This window comes from Calonectris borealis, chromosome 22 (assembly GCF_964195595.1).
Source record: "Calonectris borealis chromosome 22, bCalBor7.hap1.2, whole genome shotgun sequence".
NCBI classification, from domain to species: domain Eukaryota; kingdom Metazoa; phylum Chordata; class Aves; order Procellariiformes; family Procellariidae; genus Calonectris; species Calonectris borealis.
Window position 1 is genome coordinate 3500528 of NC_134333.1, and position 24595 is coordinate 3525122.

A 24595-nucleotide genomic window follows, 5' to 3' on the forward strand; every position below is an offset into this window, starting at 1 on the left:
TTAAACAGGAGATAGTTCAGGCAGTAGCCCTTGGGCCAGTCCGGGCAGGACAAGATGTGAAGAATGTGCTCTACACCGCAGCCGGGGAGAATGGCCCTACCTGGAGCCTCTGGCAGAAAGCACCAGGGGAGACTCGAGGTCGACCCTTAGGGTTCTGGAGTCGGGGATACAGAGGATCCGAGGCCCGCTACACTCCAACTGAGAAGGAGATATTGGCAGCATATGAAGGGGTTCAAGCTGCTTCGGAAGTGGTTGGCACTGAAGCACAGCTCCTCCTGGCACCCCGACTGCCGGTGCTGGGCTGGATGTTCAAAGGGAGCGTCCCCTCTGCACATCATGCAACTGATGCTACGTGGAGTAAGTGGGTCGCGCTGATCACACAACGGGCCCGAATAGGAAACCCCAGTCGCCCAGGAATCTTGGAGGTGATCACGAACTGGCCAGAAGGCAAAGATTTTGGAATATCCCCAGAGGAGGAGGTGATGCGTGCTGAAGAGGCCCCACCATATAACAAACTACCAGAAAACGAGAAGCAATATGCCCTGTTCACGGATGGGTCCTGTCGCCTTGTGGGAAAACATCGGAGATGGAAGGCTGCTGTATGGAGTCCTATACGCCAAGTTGCAGAAACTGCTGAAGGAGAAGGTGAATCGAGCCAGTTTGCAGAGGTGAAAGCCATCCAGCTGGCCTTGGGCATTGCCGAACGAGAAAAATGGCCAGTACTTTATCTCTATACTGACTCATGGATGGTGGCAAATGCCCTGTGGGGGTGGTTGCAGCAGTGGAAGCAGAACAACTGGCAGCGCAGAGGTAAACCCATCTGGGCTGCCGCGTTGTGGCAAGATATTGCTGCCCAGGTAGAGAACCTGACTGTAAAAGTACGACACGTAGATGCTCACGTACCCAAGAGTCGGGCCAGTGAAGAGCACCAAAACAACCAGCAGGTGGATCAGGCTGCCAAGATCGAAGTAGCTCAGGTAGATCTGGACTGGCAACATAAAGGTGAATTATTTATAGCTCGGTGGGCCCATGACACTTCAGGCCACCAAGGGAGAGATGCAACATATAGATGGGCTCGTGATCGAGGGGTGGACTTAACCATGGACACTATTGCACAGGTTATCCACGAATGTGAAACATGCGCTGCAATCAAGCAAGCCAAACGAGTAAAGCCTCTTTGGTATGGAGGACGATGGTTGAAGTATAAATATGGGGAGGCTTGGCAGATTGATTATATCACGCTCCCACAAACCCGACAGGGCAAGCGCTATGTGCTCACCATGGTGGAAGTAACCACAGGATGGCTGGAAACATATCCTGTGCCCCATGCCACCGCCCGGAACACCATCCTGGGCCTTGAAAAGCAAGTCCTGTGGCGACATGGCACCCCAGAAAGAATTGAGTCAGACAACGGGACTCACTTCCGAAACGCCCTCATAGACACCTGGGCCAAAGAGCACGGCATTGAGTGGGTATATCACATCCCCTACCATGCACCAGCCTCCGGGAAAATCGAACGATACAACGGGCTGCTAAAGACAACACTGAGGGCAATGGGTGGTGGGACATTCAAGCATTGGGATACACATTTAGCAAAGGCCACCTGGTTAGTGAACACTAGGGGATCTGTCACTCGAGCTGGCCCTGCCCAATCCAAACCCTTACGTGCTGTAGAGGGGGATAAAGTCCCTGTCGTGCGTATGAGAAATATGCTGGGGAAGACAGTCTGGGTTGCTCCTGCCTCTGGCAAGGGAAAACCCATCCGTGGGATTGCTTTTGCTCAGGGACCTGGGTGCACTTGGTGGGTGATGAGAAAGGATGGGGAAGTCCGGTGTGTACCTCAGGGGGATTTAATTTTGGGTGAAAATAGCCAATGAACTGAATTGTACGATGTTAGTTATTACATAGTACTGTATGTCATCACTTTTATGGTTACCATATGCCATATTAACAGTATTACAGTAAGAATCACCCAGATTAATTTAGGATGAACGCCGATGAAACTGAGCAAGGTGCAACAATGATAGAACCAGACGAGCGCCCAGAACTGGCCTCCGCATGCAAGAGCCCGACACCACACACCATCTCTCCTGCCCTGCAAGACTGTTACGACAGATGGAACCCGAAGTCATGGACTAAATGAACTCAACGGACGTTTTAGAGGGATGGCCCATGGACTAAGGGAATGATATCTCTGTGTGCGTATATATCAAAAGGCAGGGAAAAGGAGCGGTGACTAATTGGAATGTATGGGAAAATGTGAGACCTGGGCATGATGTAGATGGTATAGAATAAGGGGTGGATATTGTCCTGGTTCCAGCTGGGACAGGGTTAACTTTCTTCCCAGTAGCCTGGGGGGTGTGCTGTGTTTTGGGTTCGGTGTGAAAGGAGCGTTGATGGCCCATTGATGCTTTGGCTGTTGCTGGGTGATGCTTGCACCGGGAGGGGGGAGCACAGCCGGGGTGGTGGACCCAGCTGGCCAATGGGGTATTCTATACCATGTGACATCATGCTCAGTATAAAAACCAGGTGTGTGGGGGGGCTCGCCCCCGTTCGTGACACGCGGTCGGCGGTCGGTGAGCGGTTCTGTTGTGCATTGCCTGCTTTGTGTATTCTGTTATTGTTGTTGTTCTCACTGTTATTATTACTGTTCTACTTAGTTTTATTTCAATTATTAAACTGTTTTTATCTCAACCCGGGAGCTTTCCTACTTGTGCCCTCCCAATTCTCTCCCCCATCCCACCGGGGGGGGGGGTGATCGAGCGGCTGCGTGGCGTTTATTTTTGCTGGCTGGGGTTAAACCACGACAGCGGAGAAGATATTTTACGTGTAAATCTCATCCCTTCTGATCGGGAAGCATTAGCATTAGCTGGGATGTTTTGCATTCAAGGTGAGCTGGTCAGAAAGTAATCACCTCTACAAGGGTTGCCTCTGGCAGCCTGGGACACTAAAGGTCCGTGCTAAAAGCCAGCCCAGCTCCTCACTCTCTCATCCCCTTCTCTTGCCTCCTTCTCCTTGGGAACCAGGTGAGTCTGAAGCCCCTTCTCCTTCTCCGCTTTCTCGAAAAGGAGGTCTCACCTCAATGGACCTCTCAGCTGACGCCAGCGTTGTTCTCTGCCAGATCATGGGGCTGCTTGTTATGAGAGAGGGAAGTGGGGAGGAGGTTAGACATGGAAGGAGGCTGGGACTGTACTGAGGTGGCTTCTGGACTCAGGGGCTAGGCGGTAGCTGCATAGGAGCTGGTGGCTCTTTTTGGGCCCTGGCAGGATGAGACCAAGGAGCCCTCGTACATCTCTGCACAGCCTCCACCTCCCAGCCCTGCATGTTCTTTGGCTCCCTCATGGTGTGGTGACAGGCTGCTCCTCATACATCCCATGTTTTGCTTCCTCCTTGCCCTCTCTCCCAGGTGCACCTTGGGGCCCCAAGGCATGTCCTGCTGTGACAAGTGCCAGCCCTGCCAGCCCTGCCGCATGCTGCTGGAGAGAGGATCAAACTTCATGCCATTGTTTTAAGAGATGCTGACCATCTCTGGCTTGCCCTGCAACCCAGCCTGGGTTTTTTCAAAACTTGGCCAATGTCTACCTTTCCTCTCTTCCACTCACCTTTCTCTCGCTTTTCCTTGTTGCCTTGTGCTCCCCTCAAGGCCTGTGAGGACCCCAGAAACCAGCCTGGAGGGATCTGACAGCCTGTCGGCCTTTGCCAGGCAGGTCAACAGATGCCCTGTGGGAACTCTGCCACAGGAAAAGGGAACCAGGTTCTTGGCTGCTCCTGCTGCTCCCCACACTGGGGGCCTCCACTGGCGTGACCTCATGTCCCTCTTTAGAGTCATTAAAAATTTGCTGCAACCCTGCCTGTGTCCCTTAGGTGGACTTTCCATCTGCACACTGACTGCTGATGGAGAAAGCCATTGCTTTGGAGGAGAAATAGGTGGGGGCACAGGGGGACCCTTCATCACTCCTAGAGGTATTGGAGGGTGGGACACACTGCAGCGAGTCCTCCTTCAGGCACTGCCTCTTGAGGCTGAGGAAGAGAGCCCTAGCTCCTTCACAGCCGATGGCCATCCGTCCTTGCCTTGGTGTGTCTCTTCTCAGACAGTTTACCTAGGAGCACTTGCACATCCCTCCAATATCAGAAGGTGTCTCCCCTGCTAAAGACACTGGTGACAGTCAAGACAAGGACCCACAAGACATTGGGCAGAATAACCACATAACGCATGGTGAAAACGAGGGAACCCGAGACACTTCCACCACCTTCTTCTTCCTCTCAAGCCACTGACACTGTCCTCTTCTGGAAGAGGACCTTGCCCTGCAGATCCCTGGGTGCAGAGGGGAAGCAGCGCTGCCAGGGGACACCTCAGGGCCCCTTCCCCCAAGCTCAGCCTTGCCCAGACACATCCCCTCCCTCCCCTGGGTTGTTGCACAGCCAAGGAAGCTCCCTGCCCCAGGGTGTCTTGCACAGCACAGAGGTACAAGGCACTGTCAGAGACCTCGACTTCCTCCAGCCGCAGGAGGCTGTATTTCCCCGTGGTGTTCAGCAGCGTGGTGAGACGGCCATTGCGCTTGGGGCCAGCTGCTGCATGGTGTGAGATACGCTGTGGGGCTTGGCCTTTCCTCTGCTGGTACCAAAACAAGGCATCGAAGCCAGAGATCTGGTAGGTGCAGGTGGTCTGGAAGGTGTCTCTCTCCTCTACTGTGACTTGTCCTTCTTGCTGGGTGACGGTGGTCTGCCCCATGGTGCCTGGAAGAAAGCAAGGGTTAGCGACTGTGCAGGACTGTGAGGTGCAAAACAAGAGGGGATGCAAAGTGTCAGAGGAGAAGGGTCCCTGTCCCTAGTGCTGCACCAAGAGTCCCATGGATGAGAACAGCAAGGTGGTGAGTGTGTTTGGGCAGGAGGTCTGAGACCTCAGCTCAGCGTGGATCCCACAGCACAATAATGCCAATTACCTCCCACAGGGATACCCCCAGAGAGAGCCAGGTCTTCCATCCCCACTCGCGTGCTGCCCGGAGTCTCCAGGGAACAGCCTGTAGTGCCTGGCCCTCCTGTGCTGGCTCCAGGACACCTCCAGCAGGGTGAGGGACCTGCGCACTCCTGTGAGGAGTTTCATCCTGCTCCCCATTCCCTGTTATCTCTGAAGGCTCCGAGGTCATGGGAGGGAAAAGGAGGCGCTGGCATTGCGGACATGCAGGAGGAATGGATAGCCAGGGCATGCTGCATGACATGTGCCAGCCAGGAGAGAGACTGGGACACCCTAGGAATGTGAGTGGGATGAGAGAGCTTTCGTGTCCCTGCATCAGCTTTCAAAAGTCCTGTGCGCCATAAACTGTGTAGTGCAGAGATGGAAAAGAGCTTCTGCAATGAAACACTGGGCCCAGACAGATCAGCAGAGAGAGGCAGAGGAAGGGGAATGGTTGGCAAGAGAAAAGGAAGGCAAGGGGTCTAAGATGATCAGGAGAGCAGCTGTTTCTTCTTAGTCTCATCAGTTCTGTTCCATCAATAACAGCATCTTGAGAAAGCTGGTGCAAAGCCACCCGTGTGATCTGATGTTTCCCAACATTTGCCCATGATTCAAGAGCAGCTCCCTGCAGAGAACTGTGGAGGGGGTGAGGCTCTCCTGGGAAGAAGAACTGACAGTCAAAGCCAAAGCTTACCCAGTGGCTGCCTCAGGAAGGCAGCGAGGACAAGATACCCAAGGTGCATGCTGAGAACGATCCTCCTGCACGTGTGAGAGAGACTGAAAAAACCCACACATCCCCACCAAGAGCCCCGAGAGAGCAGAGCTGCTGGAAATGACTCTGCAAGGGGAACAAAGAGTGACGTGGGGAGGAGGAAATGCTTGTTCTTAGCACGCCTGAAACGCCCCTGCTCTGGTCCTCCCCTCTCCAGCAGTGACACGTGTTGCGCCTGCAGCCAACACCTTCTGCCTTTCCAAGGTGAGGGGTAGAAGGGGGCTAGGCCTGCACCTGGTGCCCAACCTCCCTGACACACCCTCCTGTGCAACACCTTGGGAGTCTCTCCTTCCTTGATGCCTGTGTCCTCTCCCTCCATCCTCAAGCCCTTGGCTGGGTTGGCCTCTCATGGCTCCTGCACGGTGTCTAGCCCCAAGCTCCTGTCAGCACACCCCAAGGCTGCAGCTGTCACAAACACAAGAGTCAAGAACCCCAAAACCTGCAGACACCAACTGTCCCACTCAGCCCCCCAGGCACTTGGACTTTCTCCCTCTATCTAAAAAAGCTATTTTCAGTTTCCTGCCACCCTGCCCATCCCATCTCATAAATCAGCTTCTGAAAAGCTCATCCCAAACCAACCAAACACCCTTTCCACTTGACCATAACCCTTCCATTCTCAGTTTCCTCAAAACCACTTGGATCTGCATTTGTCCTCTCCTTACTTCTAGCCTTTAACAAACCAACCAACCAAACTCTCTTTGCTCTTTCCACAGCATACTTTAGGTTGGACAGGACCTCTGCAGATCACGCATTCCAAGTCCCTGCTCAGGGCAGGTCTCCTTGGATCAGGCTGGTCAGGGCTGTGTCTGTCAAGTCTTGGAAATTTCCAAGGCCAGAGCCTGCACAACACCCGTGGACAGTGCATCCCAGTACTTGAGAATTTTCAGGGTCAAGAAAAAGTGAAAAATAAATGGAGTTTCTAACATCTAAATAGAATTTCGCAGGTTTCAAATTGTGTCTGTTGCCTCTTGTCCTACCACTGCATGCTCTTGAGAAGAGCCTGGCTCCATCTTTTCCACATCCTTGGAGCACGTAGTTGTAGCCACCCATAAGGTCTCCCTTGAGCCTTCTTCTCCCAATGCCCTGTTCCCTCAGGCTCTCCTAAGTGCATCATGTCCTCAAGGCCCCTGAGTGCCTTGGGAGCTTCCGCTGGACTCGCTCCCACTTTTCCCACATACAGAGGAGCCCCAAACTGAACACAGGACCCCAGGCACGGTCTCATGAGTGCCAAATAGAGGAGAAGGATCACTTCCCTGGGTCTGCTGGGCACACTTTTGCTAAGACATCTCGGAGTGCAGTAGGTCTGCCTTGCCCCAAGGGCACACTGCTGACTCACCTTCAGCCCCTGCCTTCCCAGCTGTCTGACCTATAACCTCTGTCTACAGCACGGTCCAAGCTACATCAAGAAGCTGAAAGGTGCCTGTCCCCAGAGGAACTGGTTGCTCCTGACTGAGGCGTTTGGAGAAAAATCCTCTTTTGTTGTGTCCTACCCGATGACAAGTCTGGGGGGTGAATGTGTGTGCGTGCGCAGGGGTTCCTGTGTAACTGGGTGTGCACGCTCATGTGTTTTCACGTGTGCTGACATGTGCGTGACGGGAGGATGGAGTTCCTGGCCATTCTCTTTCAGAGAGATTGAGCATCTCCGGCTCTCCTTGCAAAGTAAGGCGGGAAGGGATCAACCTCAAAGCGTGGCTCATGTCTGCCTTTCTCTCCTCCTGCTCCTTCCTTTCCCTCTCCTCTCCTTGTGGGCTTCTGATCCCCTTTGGTCTACCCAGGCCAGCCCAGGGGGAACCTGCCGCACCCCCACCTCCTCAGTGCGAGCCGAGGGACGCCCTGCAGGAGCTCTGCTACAGCCAGAGGGCCCCGGATCTGGACTGTCCCTGGCGCTCTCTTCACGGTGACGCTCCACTCGGAGTGACTGCATTTCCGTCCTTTGTGCTACGAAAGTTCTGCTGGATCCCAGCCTCTTCCTCTCTGTCGTCCTTCCCTCTCTGGACACTCTCCAAGCGCTCAGTGAGCAAGGTGTTCGTCTGGGGTGATCAGCGTGGAGGCAAAAGGGGATTCTTCACTGTTCCCAGAGGAAGGGGAGTGTGGGACACAGTGCTGTGGGCCCTTTTGAGGCACCGCTCCTGGGAACTGGGGAGGGCTGCTCCAGAGCCAGTGCCCTGCCTTGCTGTGTCCCTCCCTAGGGCATTCCCTCTGGAGCATGTCCATGGCTGGGGAGCCTGATCAGTGGTGTCCTCAAGGGAGCAGCCTGGGGACTGCAGCAGGCCAGTGGGAGGCTCACAAGGTCCTCCTGGGGCTATATGTTCCTCCTAGTCTGCACGGAGCTCTGCTGGGAGGCAGCTCGGCAGAAGATGACCGTGAAGGCTAGCACAATTTCCCGAGCAGAGGGGAGAGGGAAGCAGGAGAGAGGCACGGCAGGAAGGGAGGCTGGGGCTGCTGCCTAAGTGTCCCAAGGGTGGCCAGAAGCTTTCCAAATTACTGCTTTTACCCACAGAGGGGTGGGAGCGTCTTCCCCCTGTGGAAGGGGACCTACTGAACTGCTGCAGGAAAGTGTGGGACTTGCTGAAACGCCTCTTCCCAAGGCCTTGCTCAGGGGTTGGTTTGGCAGCAGAGACTTGACCCGCACATCTTCAAACTCCTCACAAGCAGAGCCCAAGACGGGAGGGAGGAAAAGCTACTGAGAGGGGAGGCAACCAGTTCAACACAGACATGTGAACTGAAACGCTGATACGCTGATACAAAATCTCCTTTTCCTCTCAGCTGCTATTTAGGGTTTTTATTTTGTTTTTGCTTTTGAGGAGAAAGCATTTACCTGCAAGTAAACCTGGGGGCAACTTCATCAGTTCAACCTCATTTCTGTGCGCAGACCTCAGCATTTGCAGCCTGCAGGAAGCTGGGCTGGTAGCAGCCACGCAAGCCTCTGCTGCGGCACTGCTTCTTGCATAGGAGCTGGGGGGCCGGTTCCAGAGCCCCAGGTCTCCCTGAAGGAGATCACAAACAGCACCAGGGAGATGGTTATGCACTCTTTGTTTCTACCGGTGGGGTGGATGAGACACCTGACGCTGAGGCTGTGTCCCCAGAGAGCGGAGGGGAATGGGGGCCCATGGATGCCCCGTGCTGGGAGCTGCTTGGGTCGAGCTTTTCATTGTCTGCGTTTGTTGTGTTTTATCATTGGCCATGCAGACAGGAGAAGGAGAAGGTACAGCAGCTCTTTACATCACCGCCATGGCTGAAGTTCAGGAGGGAAATAACACAATGGAACCAGTTTTCATGTATCCCTGCCTCGAGACAAGACAAACCCAGTTGCTGTCAGGGAGGATGGATGTGCCTCCTGTTCTTAATAGTGGTCAAGATGAACAAATCACTAATATAGAAATGCAAGGCTCAATGTGTGCAGCTTGTACTTTACCAGAGAGCTGAGCTTTCCCTGCATGTTTACATCACTGACAATAAGAAGACTGCGGCTTCATGTGGTGTGCTATGGGAACATTTGAGACCCTGTCTGCATAAATTGATGTCTGGAATGGACAGGAAACATTACATCATGGATAGCAGAGTCTCCTCAAGCCTGAGGAGATCAAAACTCCACATAGAATCCATTTGTGGGAGGGAGGAAGCTTCCTGAGCACAGCCTCATTGCCCATCCCCAGCCTCAGCATCTGCAGTGAAGGGGAAATTCAAATTGTAACTGCTCAGCAATGGTAATTGGTGACCAAGGAATGATCGGTCATGGAGGGCAAGAAGGCCCAACTTCAGAAGGGGTAAAAGGGGCTGGAAGCAGGGATGCCCGAGACAGAAGGACTCCCTGTAAGGGAGTGCAGTTTCCCTTGGTGCTGAGATAAGAAATGGCCCCAGCATTGTCCTGCAGCCCTCCTGGAATGGAGAGCTCAGGAGCCACCTTGGGGCAGGAGAGCTGGGTTGAGGGATGGACCCATGGCTGGGCTAAGGCGCCCCATGCAACCGGTCGCGGGATTGGTGCTGATGCAAGTGTATATAAGGGATGTGCCTGTGATGCATCTCTGCAGACCCCTTGAAGAACCACTTATGGCGGTAGGACTCTGCCCAATGCATTGTTCATTAACTTCTTTTTGTAATTGTTTAATCACAAACGTGTGTTTGTTTCACCTCAAGGGGTAACACAAAAATCCCCCTACAGCAGCCTGCTGCAGATCTGGCTTGTCCCAGACACACCGTCCCCTGCTGCTGTGGGAGCTCATCACCACAACACTGCTCCCTGTGTAGGAGCTGCAGATGATCATCGAGCCCTCTAACTCCCCTGAGGAGACTGCAGGGAGCCCGGGGGGTTGTAAGGCTTCATTTGTACGTTGGTCTCTTTGCTTATTGGTTAGGAACATGGAGAGCGCCTGGGCCTTTGGCATTGGGGCTGTTCTGTGTGGTTTGCTCTGCCCCTCAGGCACAAACATCGCACTGGGCTGAACATCTGGAGATAACTGATGGCTTGGCTCAAGTCCAGTTTGAGCCTTTACTTATTGAAGAGAGCAAACAAGCCCACAAATCTCTGTCAAAATGCCCTCTAGGGGCCTCTGGGTGGGGGTGGTCAGTGCGTGATGGACCTAATTAGTCCTGGGCTTGCAGGAATTTACTAACACTGAACCTGAGGGGCTGAGAGCAAGCCCCTGGCATCCTGGTTCCCAGTAGGCTCTGTCCTACAGTCATGGTCACCATCTCCAGAGCCACTGACACCGACCCCTTTCAGAAAGAGGACCTTGCCCTGCAGATCCCTGGGTGCAGAGGGGAAACAGCGCTGCCAGGGGACACCTCAGGGCCCCTTCCCCCAAGCTCAGCCTTGCCCAGACACATCCCCTCCCTCCCCTGGGTTGTTGCACAGCCAAGGAAGCTCCCTGCACCAGGGTGTCTTGCACAGCACAGAGGTACAAGGCACTGTCAGAGACCTCGACTTCCTCCAGCCGCAGGAGGCTGTATTTCCCCGTGGTGTTCAGCAGCGTGGTGAGACGGCCATTGCGCTTGGGGCCAGCTGCTGCATGGTATGAGATACGCTGTGGGGCTTGGCCTTTCCTCTGCTGGTACCAGAGCAAACCTCGAAAGTCAGAGGTCTGGTATGTGCAGGTTGTTTGGAAGGTGTCTCTCTGCCTCACCGTGACTTGTCCTTCTTGCTGGGTGACGGTGGTCTGCCCCATGGTGCCTGGAAGAAAGCAAGGCTCAGCAGCTCTGCAGGGAAAGGCTCCAGGAAGCAAACCAGGAGTGGATGCAAAGCCCTGGTGGAGAAGGTTCCCTGTCCCTTGCCCTGCAGGAAAATCCTGAGGCTTGGGGACAGCCAGGGGAGAGTGGTTCTGGGCAGGAGCTCGGAGCTCTCAGCCCAGCATGGACCCTGAGGAGAGCTGTGCTGTGTCCCTGCTCCTGCTCCTACTGCCCAGAGGACCAGGGAACAGCCTGTCATGCCTGACCTTTGTGTGCTGGGACCAGCAGCCCTCCAGCAGGCTGAGGGGCCCATGGAGTTCCTTCCCCATCCCTGTCATCTCCAAGGGCTCCTGGGTGCCTGAATACATACAAAGCTGAGCTGAACGGTAGAAAGAGGAAGCCCTGGCTGTGTTGATAACAAGCAGAAAACTGGAGGCCATGACAGACATATGCCAGCCAGGAGGCAGACTGGGACACCCTATTAATGTCAATGGGATGAAGGCTTTAAAGTCCCGGTAGCAGCATTGACAGGATCTGGTAATTTGTGTTTGGAAAGGGAAAAATGTGGGAGTGCAGCGACAGCTGAGATCTCCTGTAGTGACAGCAGGAGGATCAGAAGAGAGAGGTAGAGGGAAATGGATTGAAAGGGAAAGAAAAGCAGGAGAAGGGGTCTGAGGTCTCTCTCCTCTTCTCTCCTCTCTCCTTTCCAACAGCAAAGGCGTCTTGAGAGAACCGGTGCAAAAGCACAAATGTGAGGTGACATTTCCCAGCGTTTTCCTGTAATTCAGGAGTAGTTCCCCACGTGGTCCTGATAAGGCTGGCGAGGGTTTCCTGGGGGGAAGATGAAGTCTGCATTGATGAAAAGCCAGGACTTACCCAGCCGTTGCCCCAGGAAGGCAGCGAGGACGAGATATCCGAGGGGCATGCCGAGACCAACCTGCCTGTTTGCTGAGCGAGAGAGAGTCAGAAAACGAGAGAACAGAGCTGCCGGAAACGACTCTGCTGGGGGAGCAACGGAAGAAGCGGGGAAGAGAAAGGATCTGTTCTTGCTGTGCCTGAAATGCTCCTTCTGGGTTTCCCCCTCCTCCAGCAGCACCACCTGTGGCTCCCCCAGCCAACGGCAACTGCACATTTCCACAACGGGGGCCCTGGGGGTCTGGGGGCAACAGTCGTGGGAAGGGGCTGTTCCCGGTCAGCTCGCAGTGGAGTCCTCACCTCCCCAGCTAGAATCGCCTGCTCTTCTGCACACCCACTGCCGGGCCATTTGGGAGGTCAGGGCTTTCTTCCCCACTGAGGGTTCACATCTTCCCCTGGGGTCCTCAGCTCTCTGGGGACGTTGTTATTTTTTCTGGGAACAGAAGTCTCTTCTGTTTCTCTCACGACTCCCCTTTCTTTCCTCAGCTGCCTGGGAACAACGCCTCTGCCCCAAATCCCCCAAAAGAGGAGATGAACCCTGCTGTGCAGCAGCCCAGGGTCTCTGGCTGTGTCCTGTTCTGGTGCGAGAGAGGAACCTGGCTCCAGCACTGCTGTTAGATGCCACCAACCCAGGATGACAAGGAGAACCTACTCCTACTCTGGGGAAAGGGTGAGGGGTCAGCAGGGAACAGGATGAGGAATCAGGGGGTCACCCCCTACTCCCAGGGAGCCCATGGGGCACCCATTGGAGTGCTGCACTGCGAGGGGTGGGGATAGGGCAGCCCTGCACCCAGAGCTGAAAGGGTGATCCCGTGCCCCAGTCGTGGCAGAGATAACAAACTGTTCATTACCGTTAAGTTAACCTGACCTGAGCAGGCACGGAGCTGGGCTGTGCTGAGCTGTATATATCACTTGGCAAACTGGGCAACGTTCCACAAACACGTCCTTGTCTTGACCTAGGAGTGAAGCACCGTGCTTTCATACAAATGTCCTTTTGCTCAACAGTAGAAATCAGGAGTGGTTTATTTCCAAGAAAATCCCATGAAAACTTCAAAGACGACAATGCCAGTGAATCTCAGCATGGGCAGGATTTGCATTATGTGCTAAACCCCAGCTTATGCTCCAAAACTCAGGGTTCCCAGCATCTGAAAGGGCATAACGTCATGCATGCTATCCCCCTTGACCTTCTTGTGTTATCCCCAATTAATGGTATTTTAATCAACTCTCTGTGGAGCCAGAGTCCCATTCTTAGTGGGATCTATCTACACACATGGTCCACCCTCATTGTTAAAAAAACCACAATTCCAAATTTCTAGTAGGAATTTCCCCTGTTCCAGATCGTGTCCTTTGCCCTTTGCTCTATCTCTGTGCTCAAGCAGAGTTTGGCTCCATCTGGCCCTTCATCCTCAGTCAACTGTTAGAAGGATCAAAAAGCTCTTTCTTAAGCTTCTCTTTTGAAGGCTGAAGAAGGCCAGTTCTCTCAGACCCTCCTTATGCCTTGTGTTGCAGAAACACAGAATTGGTAAATTTGGAAGGGACCTCTGGAGGTCAGGGGATCTAAACCCCACCTCAGGAAGGGTGACCTAGAGCTGGTTGCAAAGGACCATGTGCAGATGGATTTTGAATACCTCCAAGGATGGAGACTCCATGTCCTGCTTTCGGCTGGGGTAGAGGAAAATTTCTTCCTAGTGCTGTGTTTTGGATTTAGTATGAGAAGAATGTTGATAAGACATGGCTGGTTTCAGTTGTTGGTAAGTAGTGTTTCCAGGAGTGAAGGAATTTTCAGCTTCCCATGCTCTGCCAGGTGCACAAGAGCTGGGAGGGAGCATAGCCAGGACAGCTACCCCAACTGGCCAAGGGGGTATTCCATACCATATGACGTCATGCTCAGTATAGGAACTAGGAGGCGTGGTCCGGAAAGTAGCGATCGCTGCTTGGGTATCGGTTGGTGGGTGGTGAGCAATTGCATTGTGCATCATCCATTTTGTATATTCTACCATTATTATTATTATTATTATTATTATTATTATTCTTACCCCTTCCTTTTCTGTCTTTACCTCAACCTCTTTCTCTCCCCCATCCCACTGTGTGGGGAGGGAGTGAGCGAGCAGCTGTGTGGTGTTTGGCTGCCTGCCGGGTTAAACCACAACACGCCACAACCTGTGCGGGCATCCTGTGCCAGCGCTCCCTCACCCTCACAGTGAAAAAGTGTTTCTTGGTGTTCGCACAGAGCCTCCTCTGTTTCAGTTTGTGCCAAATGCCTCTTGTCCTGTCACTGGACACCATAGAGAAGAGTCTGGAAAAAAGAGAAATGCACTGAGGTGCCTCCAGTCACCAGTCCTTTGACCTCTCACACAGACACGTGAGATGTGGTCCCTCCGGTTGGTGACAGCAAGAGGTATGAGCCCTGTGACATGTTCTTCTTTCTCCAGTTGCTGGCACTTAGACCTTGCTACACACACCCTGGTCCATCCAGTTGCTGGCACCCAGGCCTACAATCCCCATGGCCATTGGTTGGTTGCCCAGTTACTGGAACCCACATCGCTCTTTCACACCAGTCTCTCCAGTTCCTGGCCCTCACACATGGGAAGTTGCACAGAAGGATGGTTAAGAAAAGGTTTAATAAGAAGGCAGGGGGACTGTGGTGATCAGGCGCAGGGCACATCCCAACAAGGGCACTGACCAGCCCCTGCTGAGGTGCAGATACCTCCTTTTATCCTTCCTCCTCTTTATTGCCTCCCCTGGCTCCTCCCCAGTCCCCCCTCTCCCCCCCACCGTTGACCCTTCCCCTAAGCATGCCTTAACAAGTGTTGCCTCGTCCTGCAGGACCCCCCTCAGACATCCCAAATCCTCAGGTTCCTCTTGTCACCTCTTGTCACTTACAAAGCTCAGCCTGACCCACTTCAGAGCCACACTGATAGTTCCCTAATGGCCCATCAATTAGAGGCTGCAGAGCTCTGGTCTCCCTCCTTGGCTCCCTTATCACTTCCTCAGAGATTGGTGTCCCTGTGTGCTTTGTTTATCACTTTCCCTTTTACTTCTTCTTGCCTTTGAAAGGAAAAGGGACTTGGTTTGACAGCCTTAGTGAACCAGCAGCTCTCACCTCCCACATGCCCCGACAGTGGCCTCTGCTGAACTTGCTCAGGTGAGCGAGTTCCTCGGGACACTGAAGGGCTCCTGTCCCTAGAGAAAACTGGGTCTCTTGAGTCGAGGCTTTGGGAGGAAACCCCATGTTGAGCTCAGTCTTTGAAGTGTCTCCCTGCAACACCTGCAGCAATGCTGAGCCATGGCATTCCCTTTCCAGGAAGCCCGAGATGTTACAAACATGAAGGAAAAGGGAAAGATTGGCCAAAAGTCCAACCACTTTCAGATGCAAGTTGGGTGTGAAAAAGCACTCAGGTCACATAAAATGTCATTCTGGAATGAGTTAGTTTGCACCCCCATATTGCAACTTATTTATTGTTTGCCCTCCCAGATGTCCTGCATCTCCTGCAAGATCCTGAATCCACCCTCAGAGCTCTTTGTGTACAGCTGAGGATGAAGACAGACCTGAGTTCCACCTCCAGGTGGGATCCAAATGTCATCATTCTTACCCCATCCAGGTGGGAATGGGGCTTCTCATCCACCTTCGTGTGGATGAGACGTGTGCAGAGGGGGACAAACTGGATCCGAGAACGGCAGCCACCAGCATCTTTCTGTTGGGCAGAGAACCCAGAGGGACTCAGGGACACAGGGACACTCCCCCAGCCAGGCACTGGTGAGTCCCCAGAGCTGAAGGAGAGACCTGAAAAGCAGGGGGACAGCTCAAGAGGTTGGACATGGAATCTTGCCCAGTGCCTGGCTGATGGGTCTTGCTCACACGTTGAGGCTTTCACTGATCCCCAGATGCAGGGCTAGGAAGACATTTTCCCTCTTTGGGCTTCTTTGGCTAGGAGGTTAAACCACAGGAGCAGTCACGTCTCCTACCAAGAGTCCCCTTCTCCAACAGTGGTCATTGGGGCATGCTGAGGAAGAGTAAGATCTGGACAAGCAGCTGGGATACTTCTCCTGAATACTCACTGCTTGTCCCACTCAGTTTCAGGGCTCGGGGGTGTTCCTGAGTCTGCTGTGGCAATGCACCCCCGTGGCAAGGAAGGCCAACGGCGTGCTGGGCTGCAGTAGGAAGAGCATTGCCAGCAGGACAAGGGACCTGATCCTTCCTCTCTACTCAGCGCTGGTGAGGCCACGTCTGGAGTGCTGGGTCCAGTTCTGGGCTCCCCAGTACAAGAAAGATATTGGAGCGAGCCCAGCGAAATGGTACAGGGACTGGAGCATCTTCCCTACGAGGACATGCTGAGAGGTCTGCAGTGTTCAGCCTGGGGAAGAGAAGGCTCATGGGGGATCTTGGAGGTGTGTGTAAATAGCTGATGGGAGGGAATGAAGAAGAGATTCTTCTGCGTCAGGCGCCCTGGGGACTCCACACCTCTGCCACCCTGCTCTGTAGGGTGAGAAATTAGAGTTGTTGAAGTGCTCAGCCCAAGGAAAGACCCCAAACTGTGACCCTCACTGTGTTCCAGGTTTGCAAGGGCCAAGGGGAGGTTGTTCAGCAGTGGGAGGTTCATGTTTGGGCAGTCAGGCCACAGCTGGGCTTTTCTCAGCCCTCCAAGTCAGAAGGTGCTGGAGCATCCTCTCAGGCAGACATACCCTGGTGTAGAAGCGCTGCCTCTCAGCTCCAGGTCTCATGGCCAAAGGGGCCTGGGGCACCTGAAAGTTCCCGTAGGAGCCTGAAGGAAGGGATCAAGCAGTCTGCTGGCAGGCAATAGGAGGCTGCAGGCAGTTTTCCTGCTTTTTGCTCCTCCCGGAGATCACAGCCAGCCCAACCAGCCCCCAGCCAGGGAGGAGTGTCCATGGTGAACTTCTCCTGCCATCCAGTGCCCAGCCAGAGGCAGGGGCCTGCACCCACCTCTCTCGGAGATGGAGACAGGCCCCTTTGCAGCCCCGATGTGCTCCTTGTCCCTCGCCAGTGTCTGAGAGGAGGAAGAACCAAAGGCACCTAGATCCAGGTGCCTGACGCCCTGTGCCCACAGGGGTTTCTCTCCCTTCTCCCCAGACCACAGATGAGGCCCTTCAAGGGAAATGTCTCTGGGAACAGCACTGCTGTCAACGTCCCACCCAGAGACAGACACACGGCTGCTCGTTGGCAGGAGGACGTCCAGCACAACCCTCTTTACCGCAGTCTTCTCACTGACCCTCAGGGTAGTGTGACCGACCCCTTGTCTGGGGATGACGCCTGCCAGAAGGGTGAGGAGATCATCGCATAAACTGGGGGTGTTTCTGCCCACAGGGGGATCAGACTCCTTACGGGTGGAGTGAAAAAGTGTTTTGGGGTTGTGCAAGACATGGGGTGTTCAGGGGAAGGAGCAGAGACAGGGACAGGGAAGGACCGAGGCTGCGGGGCGCGGGGACTGCGGGGCTCGGCGGGGCCGGTGCCGGGGCCGGTGCCGGTGGGGCGGGGGAACCGCCCCGGGGCGGGGCCGGGCGGGGCGGGGCGGGGCGGCCCCGGCGGGCGGAGCGGCAGCGCCCCCTGGCGGGCCCGCCCGGGGATGTCCCCCCGCCCCCGACACACCCGCCCGGCCCCGCCCGCGGCGGTTCGTGCCCGGCCGCAGCCCCGGCTCCTCTCCCCGTGTCTCCCACGGCGCAGTAATACACCGCCGCGTCCCCGCGCCGGGGCCGGGCGAGCCACAGGGCGCTGGACCGACGGTCTGCCGCCACCGACAGCCGCCCCGGCGGCTCCTGCAGCTCCGTGGTCCCTTTGTTGCTGAGCGCCAGGAACGCGGGGCCTCGGCCCGGGAGCTGACGGTACCAGTAGATGAGGTCGTAAGACTTTATGTTGGGGTGTGAGCAGTTGATGGTGATGCCGGTGCCCTCGGTGGTCTCTGCCGACGGCTCCTGCTGCACCTGGGCTCTGCCCGCAGCCACTGCCGAGAAAGGAGAAGGAAAGGCCAAAGATCACCAAAGATCGCCCAGCTCTGATGGCTCTTTTCCCAGAGAAACCGTCAGGAAGAGCGGCAGTGAGACAGAGCCAGACTGGAACGGATGGGGACGTGTGCCCATCAACAGGGACGGAGAGTGATCCTGGTGTGGGTGTGTGGAGCAGGGGGAGAAGTCGGGGGGGGGATTTGGAATTGGTGCATGCAGAGATAGAATGAAAGTCAAGTGCATGGATGGATGGGTGGCGAGAGGGAGAGGAATCAGGGGAGTTGAGTGTGTTACAGTGAAGGAAGGAGGGCTGAATTCAGAAGAAGAATAAATGCTGAATGCACAGGGGGATGAGAGGATGTATAGAATAACGGCATGGTGCAGGAAAGCAAACGTGCTTACAGGTATGAAGGAAGCAGAGGGAGAGATGAGAGAGGGGTCTCAGAGTAGGAAGAGGGGTTAGGGGTGGTAGATGAATGGAGAGAGGAGTCAAAAAATGGGTGGATGAAGAGAGGAAGAGCAGACAGGGAGAGGGGTTGTTACAGTGAAGGCCAGAGGGCTATATTCAGGGCAGTAAGAACTGCGGAATGCACAGGGGAAGGAGAGGGGGCATGGAAAAGCAGGGATACGTGCAAGAAGGCTCGTACCGACAGAGATGATGGAAAAATAGGGAGACCAGGAAGAGGGGACTCGGAGGGTTTGGAAAGGGGGACGAGAGATGGCAGAGAGGCAGGGAGGGGGAAAGAGACGTCGTAGAAGGAGAGGGAAGAGCTGGCGCTGGGCTCCCTGGGGAGCAGCCCGGGCACAGCCCCGGCCCCATCCACCACCGCCAGCCCCGCGCACCCAGGAGCACCGCGGCCAGCCCCGCCAGCCCTGCGCCCCGGCACCGCCGCATCCCGCCGCTCCGCCGCCCGCGCCTCGCTGCCCCCCGCCAGCCCCGGGTCTCTGCTCCGGCCGCGGCGCCTCCTCTCCGCCGCCTCCTCTCCTCTCCGCCGCCGCCAGCTCCGCCCCGGGGCTGAGCCCTGCGCCGGCGCCGCTCGGGGTCTCGCCCGGGCTGAGAGGGCTCGGTGGCTCTGCAGGGGCACAAGTTGCTCTCCCGGGGAATGGGCTCTCCCCTCCTCCAGCAAGGACTCCCCAGCACCCGCACCTCGGCCACGGGGACGCCGGTGCGCTGGGAGGAGCCAAAGGGGAGGGGGAACGGCGCAGCAACAGGGCATGGCAGGAAGTTTTGGAAGTTGAGTACGTGCTATCTTGACAACACTGAGTTTCTCGAAATGTCTCATTGGAAAATCGGGCATTTAAAAGTCGATCTGGAAGGAAAAGCACGGGGTTCTGCTGGATGCTCTCATCCATCAAGAGAAAAGTCTCCAGGGGATGCAATGGCGGTGTCGGCTGTCAGGCAAAAACGCAGGAAGAACCAAGTGCTGAAGGGCAGTTCTCGGGGCAAGGAGGGCGAGCAGGGGAGGAGGTTGTGGGAGCAGGGGAGGTGGAACAAGTAAAGGGGAGAAGCTGAACGTGTAAGAGGAGACATCAGTGCTGCTGGGAGAGATGGGATCTGGGAGAGAAACAGCACCTTTCTGGAGTCAGATGGATCCTTCCTCCCTCTCAAACACAAGAAGAAACGCAGCCCTGCTTTCCAGCACTTTCTCAGGCAGCTTCTCTCCCCAGCTGGCATCATGACTCACAAGCCCACGATCCTCCCTCCTCTTCCTCAGTCCACAGCTGTCTCATGGAGAGGGGAAATAGCTACTGACTCTGGCCCAGCCCCCTCCCACCAGACAACCTGGTGAGGTCAGCTTTCATCTCCTGATTCCTCAGGGTGAACATGAGGGCATTCAAGGGGAGCATCTTTGTGGTGCAGAAGTCAGGAGTCCTGCTGTGCACGGGGTTCTGGGATCCTGTCCTCAGGTACATGAGACCTTGAGCACATAATAGCTGGCCTCTACATTGAGGTAGGCGGTGCAGGTGGAGAAGGTATGACACTTGCCTAAGGCAGAGTGGACCCTCAGGACGGGTGAGATGATGCACACATAGAAGGTGAGGATGGGGGTGAAATGAGTCATAGAGAGGAACCCCATGTGAAGGAAGATCACCACCCTCTCATTGAGGCTGGTGCCCCCACCAACTGGCCTTTAGCACAGTTTGGATGTCACGGGAGGTGGATGGAGCCAAAGTTAATGTTCACTCTATCCATTCAGAAATACATGGGGAAAGGAGTAGGGATCACACAAGGAATCTGTGGAAGGAGGGATAGGGCTGCCGTTCAGTGTTTAGCATTTCAGGTCTGGGCCCACGGCCAGGGTGGGGCAGTGTCCAGAGGTCCTCAGAGCAGAGATTTCCAGGCTACCTGGTGCACCTCCATGAACACCAAGGCCAGAGCTTGGCTAGCCCTGTGCCCCAGCCAGGGGCAGAGGTGTCAGGTCCCTCCCTTGGATGGCCCCTTGCACTCCACAAGAGCTGCAGGAGTGTCCAAGGTTGTGCATGGGGAGGTGGCAGCTCAGAGCTCTGTGACAAGAGGTACCTGCCACTGCAATGGGCTTAGCTCTGCCAGGCAACCCAGAGTCCCTCCCCAGATTAAATAGGTCTCCACTTGACCCCCAAAGCAGCCCAGAGCCAGCCCCATGCACCCAGGAGCACCACGGCCAATCCTGCCAGCCCTGCACCCTGGCACTGTCATGTTCCACTGCTCTGCCTTGGCCGCTCAGGGTCTCACCCGGGCTAAGAGTGCTCAGTGGCTCTGCATGGGCAGATCATTGTCTCCCCGTGCTACAGCAAGGACACCTCAGGAAGAATAAGGATGCACTGTGCCAGGTGCAGCCTGGGACAGCTGCAGGGCCTTAACCCAGGAGATGGAGCAGCTTCCCAGAGCTGCCTCAAGCTCAGGGGCTGGAAACAGCAGCCACTGGTGTCCTGTGGATGGCAGTGAGGAGGCTGAGAGCCTCCCTTCAGCTGCCTCTCGGTAGTCAGAGCATAGAATCATTAAGGTTGGAAAAGACCTCTAAGATCATCGAGTCCAACCGTCAACCCAACACCACCATGCCCACTACACCATGTCCCTAAGCGCCTCATCTACACGTCTTTTAAATACTTCCAGGGATGGTGACTCCACCACTTCCCTGGGCAGCCTGTTCCAAGGCCTGACCACTCTTTCAGTAAAGAAATTTCTCCTAATGTCCAATATAAACCTCCCTTGGCGCAACTTGAGGCCATTTCCTCTTCTCCTATTGCTGTTACTTGGGAGAAGAGACCAACACCCACCTCACTACAACCTCCCTTCAGGTAGTTGTAGAGCGCGATGAGGTCTCCCCTCAGCCTCCTCTTCTCTAGACTAAACAGTCCCAGTTCCCTCATAAGACTTGTTCTCCAGACCCTTCACCAGCTTCGTTGCCCTTCCCTGGACACGCTCCAGCACCTCCATGTCCTTCTTGTAGTGAGGGGCCCAAAGCTGAACATAGCGTAATGCCTGAAAATTCTGTTGAGGCAAAGAGGGTGTGAGGACAAATGTGCCCATGGGTGTGCAGGGTTCCAGGAGGGCAGGGGTGGTGGGGACTCACAGAGTCAGAATGTAGGTGAGAAGGGCCCTCTGCAAGGGCTCCCTGTGGCCTCATGTTCAGCTGGGTGTCCTAAAATCACACATCCTTTTCTGTGGATCTCCTTCCTAGCAGCCAGCCCCCAGCTGCATGACTGCATGGGCTGGTTCTGCCATCAGATGCAAAACCTTGCTGTTGATCTTTTGCACCTTCATGAGGTTCCAGTCAGCCCATTTCTTCATGGTCACAACTCTTGGAGCCTGGTAGTCCAGCCAATTTTCCATCCACCTTATCAGGCTCTTTATGAACCCAGTCATCACCAGTTTGTTCCTGGGTGACACCCTTGAGAGGGTGTCAAAGGTCCTTCTGAACTCTGGGAATACAGATCCCCTGCCCTTCCCTTCTCCACAGTGCCCCTTACCTCCTGAGAAAGCAATGAGGTTGGCCCTCAGGTACACTAGAGCCTCAGCTCAGCAGCAGCTCCATGGAGAGGGGAATCAGCCCTGCCTGAGATCTCCCAGCAGAACTCCCTGGCAGTGATCTCACCGCGGTCACTCAAGGGAAGGGGGGAAGCCCTCGACTGCACTTCTCCAAGCTGGACCTGAGCCCAGGCAGACAGACCTTCAGGAGGGGAGATGTGCTAAAGAACTTTCCACAATGTGCACAGCCCTTGTTGGAAAGAGGGTCTCTTCTGGACACCCCTCTGGGAGAGCAGCAGGCTTTGGGAGGTGCGGTCTCAAATCCAGTGCCCCTTCCCTCCCAGGGGCTGCTGCTGGGGCCTCAGACCAAGATTCCAAGGCAGGGCATGAAGGTCCTTGTAGGCGGAAGACCAAAGCAGTCATCATTTTGTTGACTTTCCCTGTGCAAGCCACAGGCTCTGTCCTTCCACTCAGAGCACAGCGATATCAAGCTCCGTGTTCCTTTCATTCAGTACCTGCTTGATCCAAGGTCTCACCTCTGCCTGACACAGCACCAGGCCGATGATCTACACAAGAACATTGGGCATTGGCTTGGACACGAGGCAGGTGTGTGTCCCACCGCAACACTGCGTTGGAAGCAGATCCGCTCAGGGATGGCCAGCACATGGTCGGCAGGATTCCTCAGCCTTTCTCCTTGCCCATAAAGCAAAGCCCATCCTTCTGAACTCTCTATCGCTGGAGAGAGCAGCTGTGTCCTGGCCTGGAGAGGCAGGGTGGGGGGACTGCCAGCCATGCTGGGGCACTCCCAGTATTGTTACACTGAACTAAAGAAAGGATCTAAGACGGAGTGAAACCATCCTTGTTGTGGCCTGAAATCGGCAGCAGCGTAGTGTGAGCTCTGCAGGGGCAGGAAAAGGAGGGCTCAGGAGGCAGGAGCTGCATTTCAGGGCCTCTCCCTGGACAGATCTCTAGCAGGCTGGTGCCATCACCTTTCAGCTGCACTCAGGCTCCTCCTGACCCTGGGAACCTGCTGCTCTGTGGTGCTCATGGAGAGAGCAGTGGAGAGGGTCCTCAGTATGAGCAGCACATTCCCTCGTGATGAGGGCACACAAGGACACACACACGCTCATGCACATCGGTGTAGAGTCATGCACAAGTTTGTGCTCCCATGTGCATTCACACAATCCCAGACAGAAACACACAACAACCAACCGTGGACTCTGCTGAGGACAGCCGGGGACAACCACAGCAGGGTTGGAGCATTCTGGGATAGGACAAGGCCCCAGGCATGCCCATGGCGTTTTTTGTGTGCTCACAGACTGCACAGAGAGGGGACAAGTCAAAACAGGCCAGTAATTTTTCCTGCGGGCAGTGTTAGACAGGATGGGGTCAAAACCTAGGAGCACAATGCACACCTGGGGAGGCAACAACAAGTGACCATGGGGGTGAGCTGAGGAGGGAGGGAAAGACAAGGACATGGCACGTCCTCCTGCATGGGAGCCCATGGTGTGCAGCTGAGGATTGCTGGAGCTTCTTCCTGAGAACAGCACTTCAAACAGCCCCACCAGAGTGACCCAGGCTGATGTCACTTCTCTGCTCTGGACTCGTCCATCACTTGAGCTGAGTCTTCTGCCTGCACTGCTGCATTTGTGCCCTCGAAATCCTGGGGCCTTTCATCTCAACAGTCAGGAGAAGCCTTCATTGGGGAATGGGCACGGCACAAACCTGGAAATGAAAAGGCAGCAGTGTTGGAAACCAAAGCACAGCCCATATCATTAGCTGCGATGGTTTGCATTCAAGATGAGCTGGTCAGAGAATTGTTACCTCTGCAAAGGGCCTCTGGTCCTGCGGCAGTGAAGGGCAGGTATAAAAGCCAGTCCAGGTCCCTGCTCTCTCATCCCCTTCTCTTGCCTCCTCCTCCTTGGTCAGCAGGTGAGTCTGAAGCCCCTTCTCCTCCTCTTCCAAAGTGAGACGGACATTTCAGTTGATACTGGCTCTATCCTGTGCTGGGGTTTGGAACTTCTCGTCATGAGAGAGGGAAGCGGGGAGAAGGTCTGCTTAGAGAGAGGCTGGGATGGGTCTGAGGGGGCTTTTGGTTTACAAATTAGGAGAAAGCCTCTCCAGGCCAGGCTGCTCTTTGTAGGATGATAAAGACCGTGTCGCTGCTGGCATATTTTCCAGCTCTATACTCAGTAGTGGCCTTGGCTCCTTTGTGATAACCACGCTGCTCCTCACCCACCCTTGTGCTCTGCTTCCTCCCTGTCCTCTCTCCCAGGCGCACCTCCGGACCCTTAGAGAATGTCCTGCTACGACCAGTGCCTGCGGTGCCGGCCCTGTGGCCCGACCCCGCTGGCCAACAGCTGCAATGAGCCCTGTGTCAGGCAGTGCCAGAACTCCACTGTCGTCATCCAGCCCTCCCCCGTGGTGGTGACCCTGCCCGGCCCCATCCTCAGCTCCTTCCCGCAGAACACCGTTGTGGGATCCTCCACCTCTGCTGCTGTTGGCAGCATCCTCAGCTGTGATGGAGTGCCCATCACCTCTGGGTGCTGTGACCTCTCTGGCATTTCCAGCCGCTACTATGGCAGAAGGTGCCTCCCCTGCTGAAGATGCTGGGAAGCCCCAGGGAGACACCTTGAGGATCTAGAACATGGTGCTGGGCAGAGGATTGATCTTCTGGATTTGTTTTCAGCATATCTGACCGACCTTGCCTTCCTCTCCCTTTTCTTGGTTTGCTTTGGATCCCATTGGCTACAAGGTGCCACCAAGGCCAGCCTGGTGGGGTCCATCTGGCTCCTCTCTCCCCATGGGGCAGGCAGATGGACATCATGCAGGTACATCTCCATGGCCAAGGACCGCAGACTCTTGGGATGCTCCCTCCCTT

General features: G+C 55.2%; 1 protein-coding gene across 1 annotated transcript; it reads left to right on the forward strand.

The window, feature by feature from the left end:
• Positions 1-24000: 24000 nt before the first annotated feature.
• Positions 24001-24318, forward strand: LOC142091606 (feather beta keratin-like). Its single transcript, XM_075171031.1, has one exon. The coding sequence runs from the start codon at positions 24013-24015 to the stop codon at positions 24316-24318; it is 306 nt and encodes a 101-aa protein (XP_075027132.1). The 5' UTR covers positions 24001-24012.
• Positions 24319-24595: the final 277 nt, after the last annotated feature.

Coding starts and splice junctions, on each gene's coding strand:
- LOC142091606 (XM_075171031.1), top strand. CDS start 24,013: ATGTCCTGCTACGACCAGTGCCTGCGGTGCCGGCCCTGTGGCCCGACC.